Source organism: Battus philenor, unplaced genomic scaffold (genome assembly GCF_028537555.1).
Source record: "Battus philenor isolate CCGP_79_NKW_IND1 unplaced genomic scaffold, ilBatPhil1.0.hap1 SCAF_22, whole genome shotgun sequence".
Taxonomy (NCBI): Eukaryota; Metazoa; Arthropoda; class Insecta; order Lepidoptera; family Papilionidae; genus Battus; species Battus philenor.
In genome coordinates, this window is record NW_027181685.1 from 11,592,422 (window position 1) to 11,606,996 (window position 14,575).

Genomic DNA, 14,575 nt, shown 5'->3' on the forward strand with positions numbered 1-14,575 from the left:
AAGCACTTTTATTATTAATAACAATTAAATTAATTATTATCAAATGTATGTTACACGCCATACACCATCTAAATTTATTTTTTTGGTCTTACAGAAAGTTTACTAGATCTAATCTGAATATTTCGTCGATAAAACAGTCATAAGTAATGATAAAAGTCCTTGATTTTTTTGCTAAAGCGTCATCTATTGGTTTATAAATGAAATATTTAAAATCATCTGTTTCTAAAATTGTCAAAATGCGCGCGAAAACATACACATGTCGTATATTATATTTCTTTAATACAAAATTGAATTTTTCATAATTAAATCAATGCAATTAGATTTTACTTCTCTTTTTTAAAGATAGAATAGAAAAATAGCTCTATCATATCCTTTCAACTTTGCGTCATTAGTTAAAAAATAAGCAAACGTTGGTGTGCCATCTAGGTCAGGAATTAGTTAAAAGTATTATAGTTCCTATCATGTCCGTGGCGCTCTCGACCCAAACAATGAATTCCAATATGGAGGCAATGTGCTACACGGTTTGAAAATGCAGGCCGTGTCATGCTTTGAAAAAAATCATTTTATACTTGAATTTGGTGGAAAATGTCGGACCCTAAACGTGCTACTCTTATAACAGTGGGTGCTCCAAAAAGTGCTAAGAATATAGTGACTAAAACAGTGAGATTAACTATAAATTTAGATGAAAGTAACGAAAGTAAATATCCCGAGCTGAATTACAAGGAACTAGTCATAACAGAAGAGGTAAGTTATAACAGAAAATCATAGCAATTTACGCAACCATACTGGTTTTTTAGCTCTTTGTAGTGCCGAGAGTAATATAGGATAATAAAAATAGGTTTAGCTACCGTCGTTAGGCGGGCAAAGGGTGTTGGAAGCGGGACTCGATTGATATCGTATAAGATATTTTTTGCTTACGTTACACAGCAATGCATTAGGTTTGTAACATGATTTTGCGTTCACGATGTGTACGTGAAGCCCAGGTATCGGTCGCCATGTTGCAACAATCTTTGAGGAGCGTTGACAACACTGGACATCAATCCGCGCCCGATGTTTTCACCGCTCATCAGTCCTGCATAATATTATTAATAAATTTAAAACAAAACTAATTTTTTTTCTCGTTTTACTATCGGATCATTTACACGTTGCACTATTGATGACGACAGTGATAGACACTAGCGATAGATACGAAAGTGGGAATCGACATTTGATGACCTAGCTTAGCCCTGCTAAACCGCCGTCGTGTCCTCATAATAATTATTTTTAGATTGCTTTTTAAATATAATGATTTAAAACATTAAGCTAAATTTTGTAACATCTGTTACGGTTATTCCCTTATTTGTATCGATGTTATATAAATGTACGAATACGTTGGATTTGTGTAAAAACAATATATTTTGCAAATGTTAACATATGTTTTTTTGCTTTTCCATTTGGAGCACGGCTAGGTATATAGCGTCGTGACTACTTAGGTTATGTATTTGTTTGGGGGCTCGATTTTGCATCGCTGCCAAATGCGAGAAGCCAACCGCTTGGCAGATCGGTTAGCGACCTTTACTTGCGCCTTATGAGTTATATTATACCTCGCATCGTAAATAATATACATCACAGCGGTACGTGAGCTATTGAGAAAACGTTCCTTTTGTATGATAATCGCTTTTAAATTATTCGCGTTGTCTACGTATGATTTAGTTTTTAGGTTATATTTTCAACATCTAGTTATTTATAGTTAGATAGGAAATAGAGTTTCTATACTGCCATTGTTTTATTGTATTAGGTTAGAATAGGTTTTGTTGTGTACTTAAGTGGATATGTATTAATTATTAAATACAATGTGTAATATGTTTATCGCGTTAATTTAAATAATTTTAGCACATTACGAATAAGATAGTACTTTCGTTACGGTTTTATTATTTTTATTGTGTTAAACTGGATTATTTATTGCCCGTGCGATTTAAAAAAAGATTGTATTATGGAGTAGAAAAACAATTTGCGATTTTTATGCAAATCATTGTTATTAATAGTAAAGAATTGTAGTTTATTACCTAAATAAATATCCGTGTATATATTTATTGATGTGTCGAAAAAAGGTTATCTGTAATGTAAATAAATTTATATTTTTTTTTAATTCCGTAAACTTCAGTATTACTCATTGTATAAAATTTTTCGTTTTGGATCTTGAGTACGACTAAATAGGCTTTTATATTGCCGGTAAATACGTTTTATTTATAGATCGCTGTAAACGATACTAGAAGTTTACTTAAACAATTTAGTTATAATACAATTGGTTAAGTAAAGTTTTTTAATTGTATTTATATAATTTAAATATATATCATAAAGACATTTTATGAATTTTGTCTTGCATAACAATCATCTAATATATTTGGTTGATTTATTTGGTTATTCAGATAAAATTCAAAGTATTTTTAAAAGCAGAACTGGACATTTTTTATCTGATAAATATTTTTAAAACTCCGAGTGACTAATGTATTCGATCTGTATTGTATTTTTCCAATAGAGACATTGTTAGAAAATGTACTGCACACACAGATTAATAATAACAAGCTAAGGATGCGTCTACATCTGCTGTGTACACAGTGCAGCATTCTCTTACTCTTGTCGACTCTTTTTTTACTTCTACCGTAGTTAATGTTACTCTTTTGATTCTTTCTATTGTTCCATCTAAGTTTTCGCCGGTAACAGAAAAAATTACTACATAAATGCTAAAAACCCAGAAACTTAAAATCACTTAGAATTTTTTAATTATTTTTTATTACTTTAAAAAATAATTCGTTGTAAACGCATCCTTAAGTTTATGTACAGTTGTCGCAAAGTATCGTCTGTCCTTTTTACTCTCGAACAGTGTGATTGAAAGATCGCTATATTAGCCACAATATATAGTTTATTAAGGTTGACTAAATAAGTTGATATTTGCCATTTCCCTAGTTACGCTCTACGTATATATGGACGCTAATACCAATGTTAGCGATTTATTTAATTCTCTTTGTAAAGTGTACAATAAAATATACAATATTTTTATTACAATTTAAAAATTATTAATGCTATTGTCGGTCTATGTCCAGCTGTGGACTTGCTGTGGAAATGATGATGATGGTTGGAAGGATTAAATTTTGCCCGTATTGGGATATACTGCCAATATTATATATGTTTTACAAGGTTATAAATGTAAGCTATAAAGTGCTGAATGAAGAAAAAACTTAAAGGCTTTTACACCTATTTTCAATTGCCGTGAAAACAATAATTATTTATATATGTAGTAATACTATCTTTTAATACGCTTTTTCTTACTATATTAATATAATTAATATGTAATGAGATATTACGGCTATAACAAATAAATTATGTAGAATTTATTAATAATATGAAATGATCAGATCCGTTTATTGCTTTTTACGATCGATAGATTAAAAATGGCCGCTCGCGTAAATTAAATTATCGGTTATTGCATTTTAACGGTAAATTAAACGTTATTTTAGCGAGAAAACTGCATTATCGATTTTTTTAATACAAATACTAATGCTACACAATAAAAAAATTATTAGATTTATTACTAATGTGTAATTTAAATTTGAAATATAGTAGTAAATAATATTTTGGACGGATAGTAATTGACAACAATATTATATTATTATTAAATTGGAGGGTACAAAAATGTCGAAGTAGCAGTAGCAGGGCCACAGAGCGCGCAGAATAGACGGCCCACGTGGCTGTAATATTCTGGAGTAAAGACCATACAGCGGCAAGCGGAGGATAAGACATACACAAGAATGGTTGACAGACAACCTTGTTAAGAAGAGGTGGACGCGGTCTTGGCCCAGCTCTTCACGGGGCACGGGGGGTTCTCTGAGTACCTTCACAGGTTCAAGCTCAAGGAGGACACCTCGTGCTACAGCGAATCGGGCATGGGCCAGACCGTGGCCCACCTTGTGGCCTATTGTCCGGCACATGCAGGGATGCGCAGTACCCTGGAAACGTCGACTAAACTGAAAGTAGATATGCTTCGCCCATCATTCCTATCGTTTGCTCGCAGGGTGATAAGTAATGCTATTAAAAGGAACAAAACCAAATAGAAAAACTGGAACCAAAAACGAAATAAATACACATGTAAACAAACTTATCAAATAATAATAGAATATAAGACAAGTCTAGCAATGTATTAAAAAGTTTAAATCCAAACAAATCTGTGATATCAAAAAATAAAGATAAAGATTGAAAAATAAAAATGTACCTAGCCACCAAAAGTAAAAAGATGAGGACATGAAGGCGATGAAAGCAACAAGGAATGAAAGAACAAAAATTGCAAGATATTGTGAAGGATAAAAGGAAAGAATAAGAGAAAATGAGAAGTATGAAAGTGAGTGTTGAATAAAGATAAAACTGAAAAAATTATGTGTAAATAAAGTCCCTGTCCCAAACTAGATAGGGGGTGTGAGAGGCTCCCAGTAGCGGGGGCCATAAAAAAAACCTTGTTAAGTAAGGAAGGAAGTCTTACTGAAAATCTATGGGAAGGATCTACATTCAGCAGTGGACTTCTTACATTTGAAATGATGATGACAGGCATGATAGGGTTTCTCATATTAAGAAGTGGTTTGATTCTTATCAAATAAAGGGCTTTTTAACCATTTTAACAAATTTGTTTGGACATTATATTTAAATATTTTTTATACATAACACTGATATTACTATGTTATCATATCTAGCATTCACTTGACTGTATTTTGCATTAACATACAGCTATATTAAATTCATAAAATGCAGGTCTGTAAATTCAAAGAGAATTTTTTTTTCCTTCTATGTGAATCCAAAATTATTACTATAAACAGATAATGTGTGTAGTATGGAGTAAGTGTAAACGTAATAGAGAGTTACACCTTTTATAGCTTCAGGATGTTATGTCTGTTCAGGCGTTTGGTATAATACTGATGTAATAATTTGAGCAGTTGACTGGTTAGAATGCAAACTGACTGTTGCTATCTTTAAATGTTGGTGGACTTCTGACATGATGTTGAATAATGAAGATAGAGGTGGTGGCCACTGCCCAGGGCTGTATTTAATATATCCATACTGCTCAGATATCAACACCCTTAATTACGGCTGAAGTATATTGGTTTTCAAATATTTGGTTGGTGAGTTCTATGAAGGATTTAAACATACTAGATGATTAGTTGTATGTGTAAAACCTTAAGGTTTGACTGCTTTTTTCATTTGCTGACAATTAAAATATGGTACACCCTATCCAAAAGTTGATTGTTTCAGAAATATCAATTGACAAAAAGCATATTCAAAATTCAAGTTACTATATATTAAAATGATTGTGTACTCTCCTTACCTGTGAAATTTGTACATACAGGAATTATTGTCTTGTCACATTGCAATATTAAAAATACATAAATGTATAAGCTTTAAATCTTTTTGTTAACTTCAAAATTAAAACAGCCTGTATATTAAGATCACAAGACATTACATATTTAAACTTTTTTAATCTCATGGTAATTTATTAGAACCGCTATAGTTCTAGTTAAGGTGCAAAAATATTCGTAAATAAATAACTAGTATCATTTATTTATTCATTTATTCTTATTCATTTGAAATCGTTCACTATTGTATGTCTTTTGAGCACAATTTTAGAAGATTCCAATTTATTAGAAATTACAATAAAAATGGCATCCTTTCACTTAAAGCAGAAAGGTTTAGGCTGTTTTTTCTCTGTTCTGTTAATTAATGAATAGTTAAGTATATATATCTAGGTTAAAATTTTGTTTTAAAATTTATATTGATTATTTCATAATTATAAAAAAATAGCCATATTTAATATTATCATTCAGCTCTAGGGATGTCCACTGCTTGACATAGGCTTCTTAGAGGTCCTATTGGAAATCTATATTTACAAAAGGACTTGTAAACAGGACCTTTATTCAGAGTTTTCTATCTCTTAATATGGTCCACCTTGTGGGTAGGAGATCCTGTGCTGTATTTGACAGTTCGTGATCTCCACTTCAGAACATTAAGGCTTCAGCATCCATTGGTTCTGGATGCTATACCTTGTCCACTGCCTCACCAACTTGCTAGTCCACTAGACTGTAACTGTTACTTCCATTTGCCTGTGTATCTTTGTATTCCTAATTTGATTATCATTGTTTATGATCTATACTAAAAGTAATAGAAAAATATAAGTTGAATATTTATTATCTGTGTTCCAGGTTGATTATAGTGAGACACTAAATTGGTTTTAATCCTTCTAATATTCCTTAACTCTCTTTTACTTAAAAAAATAATATGGTGACTGTCTATATTTAAATATTTTATGTTGTACATATAAATAAAGCCATTTATTCAGATAATTGGATTTGCATTTTTAAATAGATATATTTAAAATAAAATGTTGGGCATGTGAATTTTAATTCTTGTGACTTATAAAGGAACATAACAGAAACATATTTATTAGCCAAGTTGTACTGTAATTTTAAGTTTGTGTACAGCTGAGGTATCTAAATAAATAAAATGCAATAATTTTTTATAAATAATTATTTACAGAAGAAAAAAAGAGTAGAAAATGGAAAAACGGCAGGGCTGGATCCGTTCTCAGACAACGATGACGATGTGGAACGTGTCGCCAGGAAGTTTGAACAAAAATATGTAAGTGGATAATTGCTTAGCTTTTAACCGCAACAGGCTTATGGAGGACCAGCGCGGCTAGTCCACGGTGTCACGGTGAATTGATCCGTTTGTATACAGAGAGAGACAGACAGACACGATACACGCACGCACACACACAGAGAGACAGACAGACAAACTCACAGAGTTGGGGGGGGGGGTTTGAGAGACAGACAGGCAGATACACAAACACAGACAGTGAGACACTAAAAGAGACACGCACAAACTCTCTCTCACACACACGCACACATGGAGAGAAAAGAGATAGATACACTCTCTCTCTATCTCGCATACACACACACACACACACACACACACACACACACACACAGAGAGACACGCGCTATTGTAGCTCCTACACATTTATCTTTTGAATTGGTTCACTAAACTTGACGTCAACAAGAAGTTTAATCATTCATAAGTCGAATATTTTTTTTAAATTAAATTTGTACTTAATTTTCAGGGAGGTAAGAGCACCTACGGTAGAAGGGGTAGATCGAAGCGGGACGACTTCGCGGACATCGGGGCGGGCTACGACGAGAACGATTCCTTCATTGACAATACACATGGAGTGAGTAATTGTTTTTAATTATACGGAGATTGATCTTTGCGCATCTAAATCTATCAGATATATACAGGTGTTTGTGAAATGTATATCAAAACTTTAACGCTTTTAAATAAAGTGATCACTTTGTATACACAATGTGTTACATTAATTATTTTTTTCTAGCGAAATATAGCATGACATTCTTTCCAACCAGGTAGACAGGTCGTGGTACACACATAACCACTTGCTGTCCTGTATTTGTAAGTGCAAGAGCATCATAATAGAATAGGTTCGCCAAAAAGGGGAGCTATTATAAAAAAAAACCCCATAAATGACACAACAGACCAACTTACAATTCGATCAACTAAAAACTCTTGAATAGTATAATTGTATTATAATGTTTCTGAAGATGTAAATGCTGTTAGCCTTATGGCTTTTACAGCTTCATCGGTACTTAGACCACGAAACGGAAGAGTCTGTATATAAGAATAGTATAATAAGATTTATTTAATAATATTATAATGATTTTATTTAAAACTAAGAAAGTGAGAAGCTTATAGCCCAATGGTAGAGGACTGAGAATCCAATCAGAGCCCAGAATACAGTGTTATATAATTCAAATTTTGTGCATTAATTATATAGGATTGCCAATGCCCATGCAAAGTTTCCAAAGGATTGGCAGGAGCGTCCTTAGGATACCATAATAATACCACACTGCGATCGCCAACCCGCCAGCCGACCGTGGCGATTATGGTATATATCCCACATAGATATTTTAGGAGGAGGCCTTTGCCTTGCAAGGGGTGTCTATGGGCTGAAACTTCAAAGAAAAACAAGATTTAAGATATCTTATTAAACTTTGTGGTACTATATGTGTACATGCAGACCATTGAAGGGTATAACATGTATCTGTATTATACATAGTTATTAGATATATATGGAAATGCTAGTCAGAATTCCAATTTCTTGTAAAAAAATCTCTACGGGAATTTGTAGTTTTGATTTAACTACATATACTAAAATTTACTGTATCAAAAACAAGTCCAAATATAGATAAATTTAATTCGTTAATGTTTAATAATTAAAAAATAATTAAATAATTTGTTAAACAGGTGTATAACTTTTTCCTATTTATAATTTTCAGTACGATGAGATGATCCCGCCGGAATGTGATACACTGTACGGTGGTTTCTACATAAACAGCGGTTCACTGGAATTCAAGACCGTGCCAAAGGATCAGAGCCCAAACTCAGATGGAGAACCAGCTGGGAACCGGAGAATGAAGGTAACTGAAATTAAATATGTAAGTAAGTATGTACGTTGTGTGAGTGGGCCTCTCACTAGGTAGACCAAAGACATAGCAAGACTGGTCATTGTAGCAATCATCGTATGAGGCCTATTTGTTGCAGTGAACCTCTATCAGCTGAAATGATGATGATGATCATGTTGGTAAAAAGATTTATTTTTTTATCTGATTTTTATTTTCGAAAATATTTCTTTTGTTAACAGCGCATGTTGTTGCCTGTCATTGTAATAATTTTGTTTTTAAATTCACAGAGACGTTTGTCATCGAGCAGCAGCGAAGACGAGTCTTCGGAGAGCTCGTCGGAGTCGGAGAGCCAGGATGAGAAGGACCCGAAGGCGATAGCCAACGGTGATCTCGACTCGCATAAGACTGAGCATCGGAAAAAGGTTAATATATTTTATTAGTCCGGCACTTATTTTGTCATAACGAAAATGCAACTTTCCAAGAGAAAAAAACTACATATTAGTTATATCTCAAAAATTTATAAACATAAATTCTAATTTTTATAATTTGAAAGCAAATTTAATTTTTAACTAAACAAATCTTTGAATGTTAATATTTGAATAGAGGCTTTGCATGTGATCTTTTTATTCTGGTTTGTACTTCTTGTTTATTTAGAGAGAAAAAAAAAGATAACTTTGCCTATCCCCGCTAATTTAAGCCAGAAATTTATGGAAAAATTGACAAGGTATATTGGAACTCGTATATTGCAAATATTAAAAGACCTGATAAAATTTGCATGTTTATAAATACTGTTTGACAGGTAGCATTTACATGATGTAATAATACATACAACTCCAAACGATGTTAAGAAAAAAACATATTAAAATTTTCAAATGAAAAGTACACAAAGCTATAGTCATGACTTAATAGCAATAAACAATTGTTTTTTTTACAATCTATTTTTAAATTAGTTAATTCAGAAAGGGGAGAAAGTTATGCTTAACACGTTCACAACGGCGTGTACCACCGGTGGCGCGCACTACACTGTCCCATCGGGCGGCGTGTACCACCGGTGGCGCGCGCTTGATTGTACCGTCGAGTGGCGTGTACCACCGGTGGCGTGTGCTTGATTGTACCATCGGTGGCGCACGCTTGATTGTACCATCGAGTGGCGTGTGCCATCGGCGTTCCACATTCCGCATTTCGTTAAGCTAAGATGCAGATTAAAAATTTCTCAGAAAATTTAAGAAACCCATAGATAGACATTGAATAATAAATGTTTTATAAGTAAATTATTTCAAATATTTATTTGCTTTTTAAACGCTAATAATATTACATGTTGTGACAACGCGGGGGGTGGTTTAAATTTCAAATCTACCCAACAAATGATATAAACACTATGCAAGTTCGATGAATGCAAATACCGGAAAATAAGTTTTATCTTAAATTTAGAGCTATCTATTGGATGGTTATAAAGTGACTTGGTTTCTACTTAAATATAATAAATTCCGCAAACGTGTGTAGTGATCATAACATCTTCACTCGAATTAAGGTGGGTGAGTGGTGAAGCCTTCGTGTAACAGTGTTCATGTGATAAATATTAAGAATTATTTTACGATTTCAGAAGAACAAAAAGATTGATAAGAAGAAAGCTAACAAGGTGCGGAGAACAGATTCTTCCGCGGCGACGTCCGGCAAACAGACTTCTGACGGTATGTTTATTTATTTGATTATCCACTAAAATCATTTATTAATCTGGTGCTCAATTTGATAGAAATAATGATCAAATTGAACTACGTCATTATGGAATCATTTAACTTAAAGCTATAAGAGTTCCAAAGGCATCACAATCTGCGAATAGCCCACAACAAAGTCAGACACGGTTGGTTGTATCGCTTTCATGAAGGTATTTAATATTGCCTCAAGCTGTCAACTAGATGGTTTTGATGAACATTTTAAACCGATTGCATAATAACTTGGAGGTATATACAAGTTTTTTTGTAGAACCGTAGTCTCAAGTTGCTTTACCAATTTAATGGAACATATAAAGAGATGTAACAAATTTGTTATGTCTCTATATTTTGTTTGCAATTGCAATTTTACTTATTTTTATTACAACACACATCACAATTAAAATACACATGGCTTATTAGTATGACAATTATGTTAATCTGTCAATGTTTATATATTATAAAATTGTATTGATGAAAGTAGACTATAAAACACATTGAAGGCCCTATTGCAAAATCTATAAAATTTGAATGATCGTCATATCTGTGTGCTTTTTGTCACAGGTTTCTCCCATTTTCCTTGACTTGTTCTTATTTACTGTCATCCTAATTTGAAACCTCGCAGCCATATCTATTTCATTGTGCCAATTCCTGAACTGTCTTTTCCTTAAACGGCCCCTTAGGTACTATGTTAATTTTTAGATCCCGTCATTCCATTTAATTGTTTTGTTTTATATGTCGCATGGTCCAACCTTTTTTTAATGCTTTATGTCTCGCATGTCTCACATTCAGAGGACTCTAATGCGATTCCGAGCACCTGCTAGGAAAAAAGATTAGTTAGGGACAGTATTGCTTCACTAATAAATTACGATAAAGATATGCTTGCATTTCTCAAATACTTCAGGGCCATAGTTGAGGATGTGATAAAATAATCCTTAATAATCCTACCAATGCTACTTTAGAATCCCTTTGCAGAAAAGAGCTGATGTTCACTCTTGAAGTGTCTAAATCCTACAGTAATATACAAAAAACATATAAAGATTTCACTGCTTATTCCTGGTTATTTTGATGACTAGGCTAGAACTAATATATATATATATATATATATATATATATATATATATGTATATTAGTTAGCTCTAGGCACAGTAAGTTCTATTATACTATACATATAAATGTTCTTGAATATAGCAATAAGTCTAGTAATGTAGTTTGAATCGAGGAACGAAAGTTACCATATCCTAGTGGATTGGCAAAAGTCTCTGGTGGAGAAACCTACCTGCAGAAATTTCAAAATTAAATTTCACAGCTGAAATGATGATGGTGATTAAGCTTTTCTATTTTCACAAAGTGATGAAATTGAGTTAAACATTTTTGAAGTTAGTATTGTTAGAATTTTATTTGTAATAAATGATTATCGATCTCTCATGAGCAAAGGCTTCTTCTATATTTTTCCGTGTTAAGGTTTTAGAATTGAGATAATGAACAACGTAGACAGAAGAATTTTAATTGATCCTATTGATTAATTATCTTTAGGTCTATGTCTAGCTGTGGAAGTCCTATGGCTGGAAAAATGATATGTTACAGGGGTGGCCAAAGCTCCTTGACAGTTGGAGCCATTGTTCGAATAATGAAATTTTTCGCTACTCGCAATTTTATACGCTTTTGAAACACAAAAGTACAAAATATGTGTATTGAATTTAGATATAATGGCACACGTATAAGACAGCATTCCTAATAAAACTTAAGATGTCGGTTAATTAATTATGATCGGTGTTTAGATTTCTCTAATTTTATGGTGTAATATAATAAATAAAAATAAATAATAATTATTATTCACGCCAGTAATTTCTTTCTATTTTCCAGTAGAATGACATAGATAATATAAATTTAAATATTAAAAGAACTCAGTAATCAATCGAAGCCAAAAATCAAAGAGCCGCATGAGCCTCGCGAGCCGCAGTTTGGCCACCCCTGACATATAAGATGATATACTTTTTCCAATGACAAGTATAAATGGGAAGATTAATTATTAAATAAATGGTTATGCTGTTTCAGACAACGCTCCTGCGGATGCGGAGAGTGCCGATTCACGAACGTCTCAGTCGGATTCGCTCGCCTCCAAGCCCGCACCCAGCTCGGAGAATGCCGTCACTTCGGACAGTTCCAGGTAATGTTAACAACAACTAATTCAAGTGATGGTTAGTTTAACATTATAAGTAATAAGCTACCACCGACTCTGAATGCTGATTTGCTGAGAAAAGCGGGATAGAAATAGCTGTTGCATTTTTAAATGAAATTTGACAATTTTTGATGTAATTTAGTCAAAAAACCAAGTTCCATTCATTTCGATAGACCAAAAATTCTTCTATATTAGATTTAGAACTAATAAAATTAAAATCTAGAATAAGTTGTGAAACTATTACTTATATACACAGCGACACATGAAGTATTTTAGAATCTTTAGTGATTGTTTGGACTCGAAGGATAGAGGCATGTCAAGAGAGACGATCAATTCATATTTGGAATGGGTTCCCAAAGCCCTATTGGTAGAATAAATTCTAATCAAAGTTATTTACTTTAGCCCTGAACACCATTCCCGGTCTCCATAAAATATGATGGACCTAGCAAAACATTTATTTTCTCACATAAACCAAAGAACAAAAACACTTATACAGGTTACTACATTTTCAGTAACCTGTATAGGTGTTTTTTGATGCTGACTGCTGGTCGCTCGAATCAGGATTTCTTAATTAAATAACATGTTATTGCACTACTTATGAATTTATTAGCCACTGACACAATACAGTTATTACAATAGCAGAATAGACAACGGGACAAATAATTGTGAAACCACATAATTTATATATATATCTACAAATAAATGAAATAGAAGTGACTGTTTGTAATATTAAAACAACTGTTTTTTACAATATGCATAAATACCAATAATACATTTTTAAAATTTTTGTCTGGTTGTCTGGCTTGTTCTGGTTAATGTCAGAAATATCTGGACCGATTTTGATGGGACTTATAATGCTGATGATAGATGTGTTAAGAGTAACTTAGGGTACTTTTACTCTAGAAAAATTCTTAAACCTTAAAAAATAAACTTATTTTATTTTAGTTAAATTCCACGCGGATAAAGTCACAGACAAAGTTAGTTAAAAATAAAATTATCGGTGTTGCCAATAAGCTATTTGGACATGTCAACCATTTGACATCAATTAAAACCAAAACAAGGCATGGAATAAATATCCTTGGTAAATTGTGATTTTACTTTCGACTACTTTTTTATTTGTAAACGTAATTTTAAAAAATTATTACAGGGATGTAGAAGCGAAGGTCGAGATGAAACTGCCACAACCCGTGTGCCAAGTGCTGGACGAACTGGAGACACTGAGCCGACAGCTTCACAGTTCCAACACTCCGGCTGAAGAAGTGGAAATGAAGAGTGAACCGTGTATTGTTAGGTACCTGAATTTTATATTCTTACTGAGGACAGTGAAGGTATTTCTAATCTGTACACCCAATTCTCTTTGATTTCATACATTCTTCAGAAAAGTGTGCAAAAAATTCACTTATATGACTTATATAAAAACTGTACAAAAGAAGTAATAATACTGATATAACATATGTATATATTGCAATAAAATTAAATTAGCTTATAATTAAAATTTAATTTATGAGTACAATATATAAATAAACATTAATTTTGCAACTCTTTTTATATATACATATATTTTTATGTATATATATATATACATATTTATATATGTAAATATATACAAATGCACACAAAAAAAGAAAAAAAATAATTGTACATTATATGGACTCGTCTATATTTGGCTGCAGTGCTACCGGAACCGTTGTACCGCGCCTTAGACATGCGAGATAAGGGCCGATCCGTCCTGTCAGTCCGTCAACGTTCGCGGATGTTCGCTTTGCTCAGGCGCGGTTCAGCGGTTTCGGTAGCAATACCTGCTATGAAGATGGAACCTCTTCTTAGGCTGTTGCCATTATCACATCTTAAATTATTTTTAACAGCTAGATACTGTTACTTTGCAGGTTGGACCGGGTGCTGTCAAAGTGCAGCGCGTCTGGGCGAGTGCAGCGGACGGCGTGGAGCCGCGCGTCACGGCTGTTGCGTGTATCACGCCACCGCCTACTGCTGCGTGCCCACGCCCAAGCCAACGCCCAACCCCCACCACAAGCAAACACTGACCACGATGCGCGTGAGTGTATTTACCCCACCATATTCATATAATTATTTTCTTCTTTTTCCAGCATTTTCTGAAATGATAGCATATATATATATATATATATAAATGAGTGTGTGTGTGTGTACATATTTATTTATTTATTTATAAACAT

General features: G+C 33.1%; 1 protein-coding gene across 5 annotated transcripts in view; it reads left to right on the forward strand.

The window, feature by feature from the left end:
- Window positions 1-509: 509 nt before the first annotated feature.
- The window catches only part of yem (yemanuclein), a 33,320-nt gene continuing 19,254 nt past the window's right edge, over window positions 510-14,575 (forward strand). For all 5 annotated transcript variants that reach the window (XM_068767009.1, XM_068767010.1, XM_068767012.1 and 2 more), the window contains exons 1-9: window positions 510-744; window positions 6,556-6,657; window positions 7,139-7,246; window positions 8,367-8,507; window positions 8,780-8,914; window positions 10,096-10,183; window positions 12,260-12,371; window positions 13,531-13,674; window positions 14,270-14,436. In XM_068767009.1, the coding sequence (XP_068623110.1) occupies window positions 586-744; window positions 6,556-6,657; window positions 7,139-7,246; window positions 8,367-8,507; window positions 8,780-8,914; window positions 10,096-10,183; window positions 12,260-12,371; window positions 13,531-13,674; window positions 14,270-14,436 (1,156 nt within the window). In that variant the 5' untranslated portion in view covers window positions 510-585. The remainder of the gene's footprint in view (window positions 745-6,555; window positions 6,658-7,138; window positions 7,247-8,366; window positions 8,508-8,779; window positions 8,915-10,095; window positions 10,184-12,259; window positions 12,372-13,530; window positions 13,675-14,269; window positions 14,437-14,575) is intronic.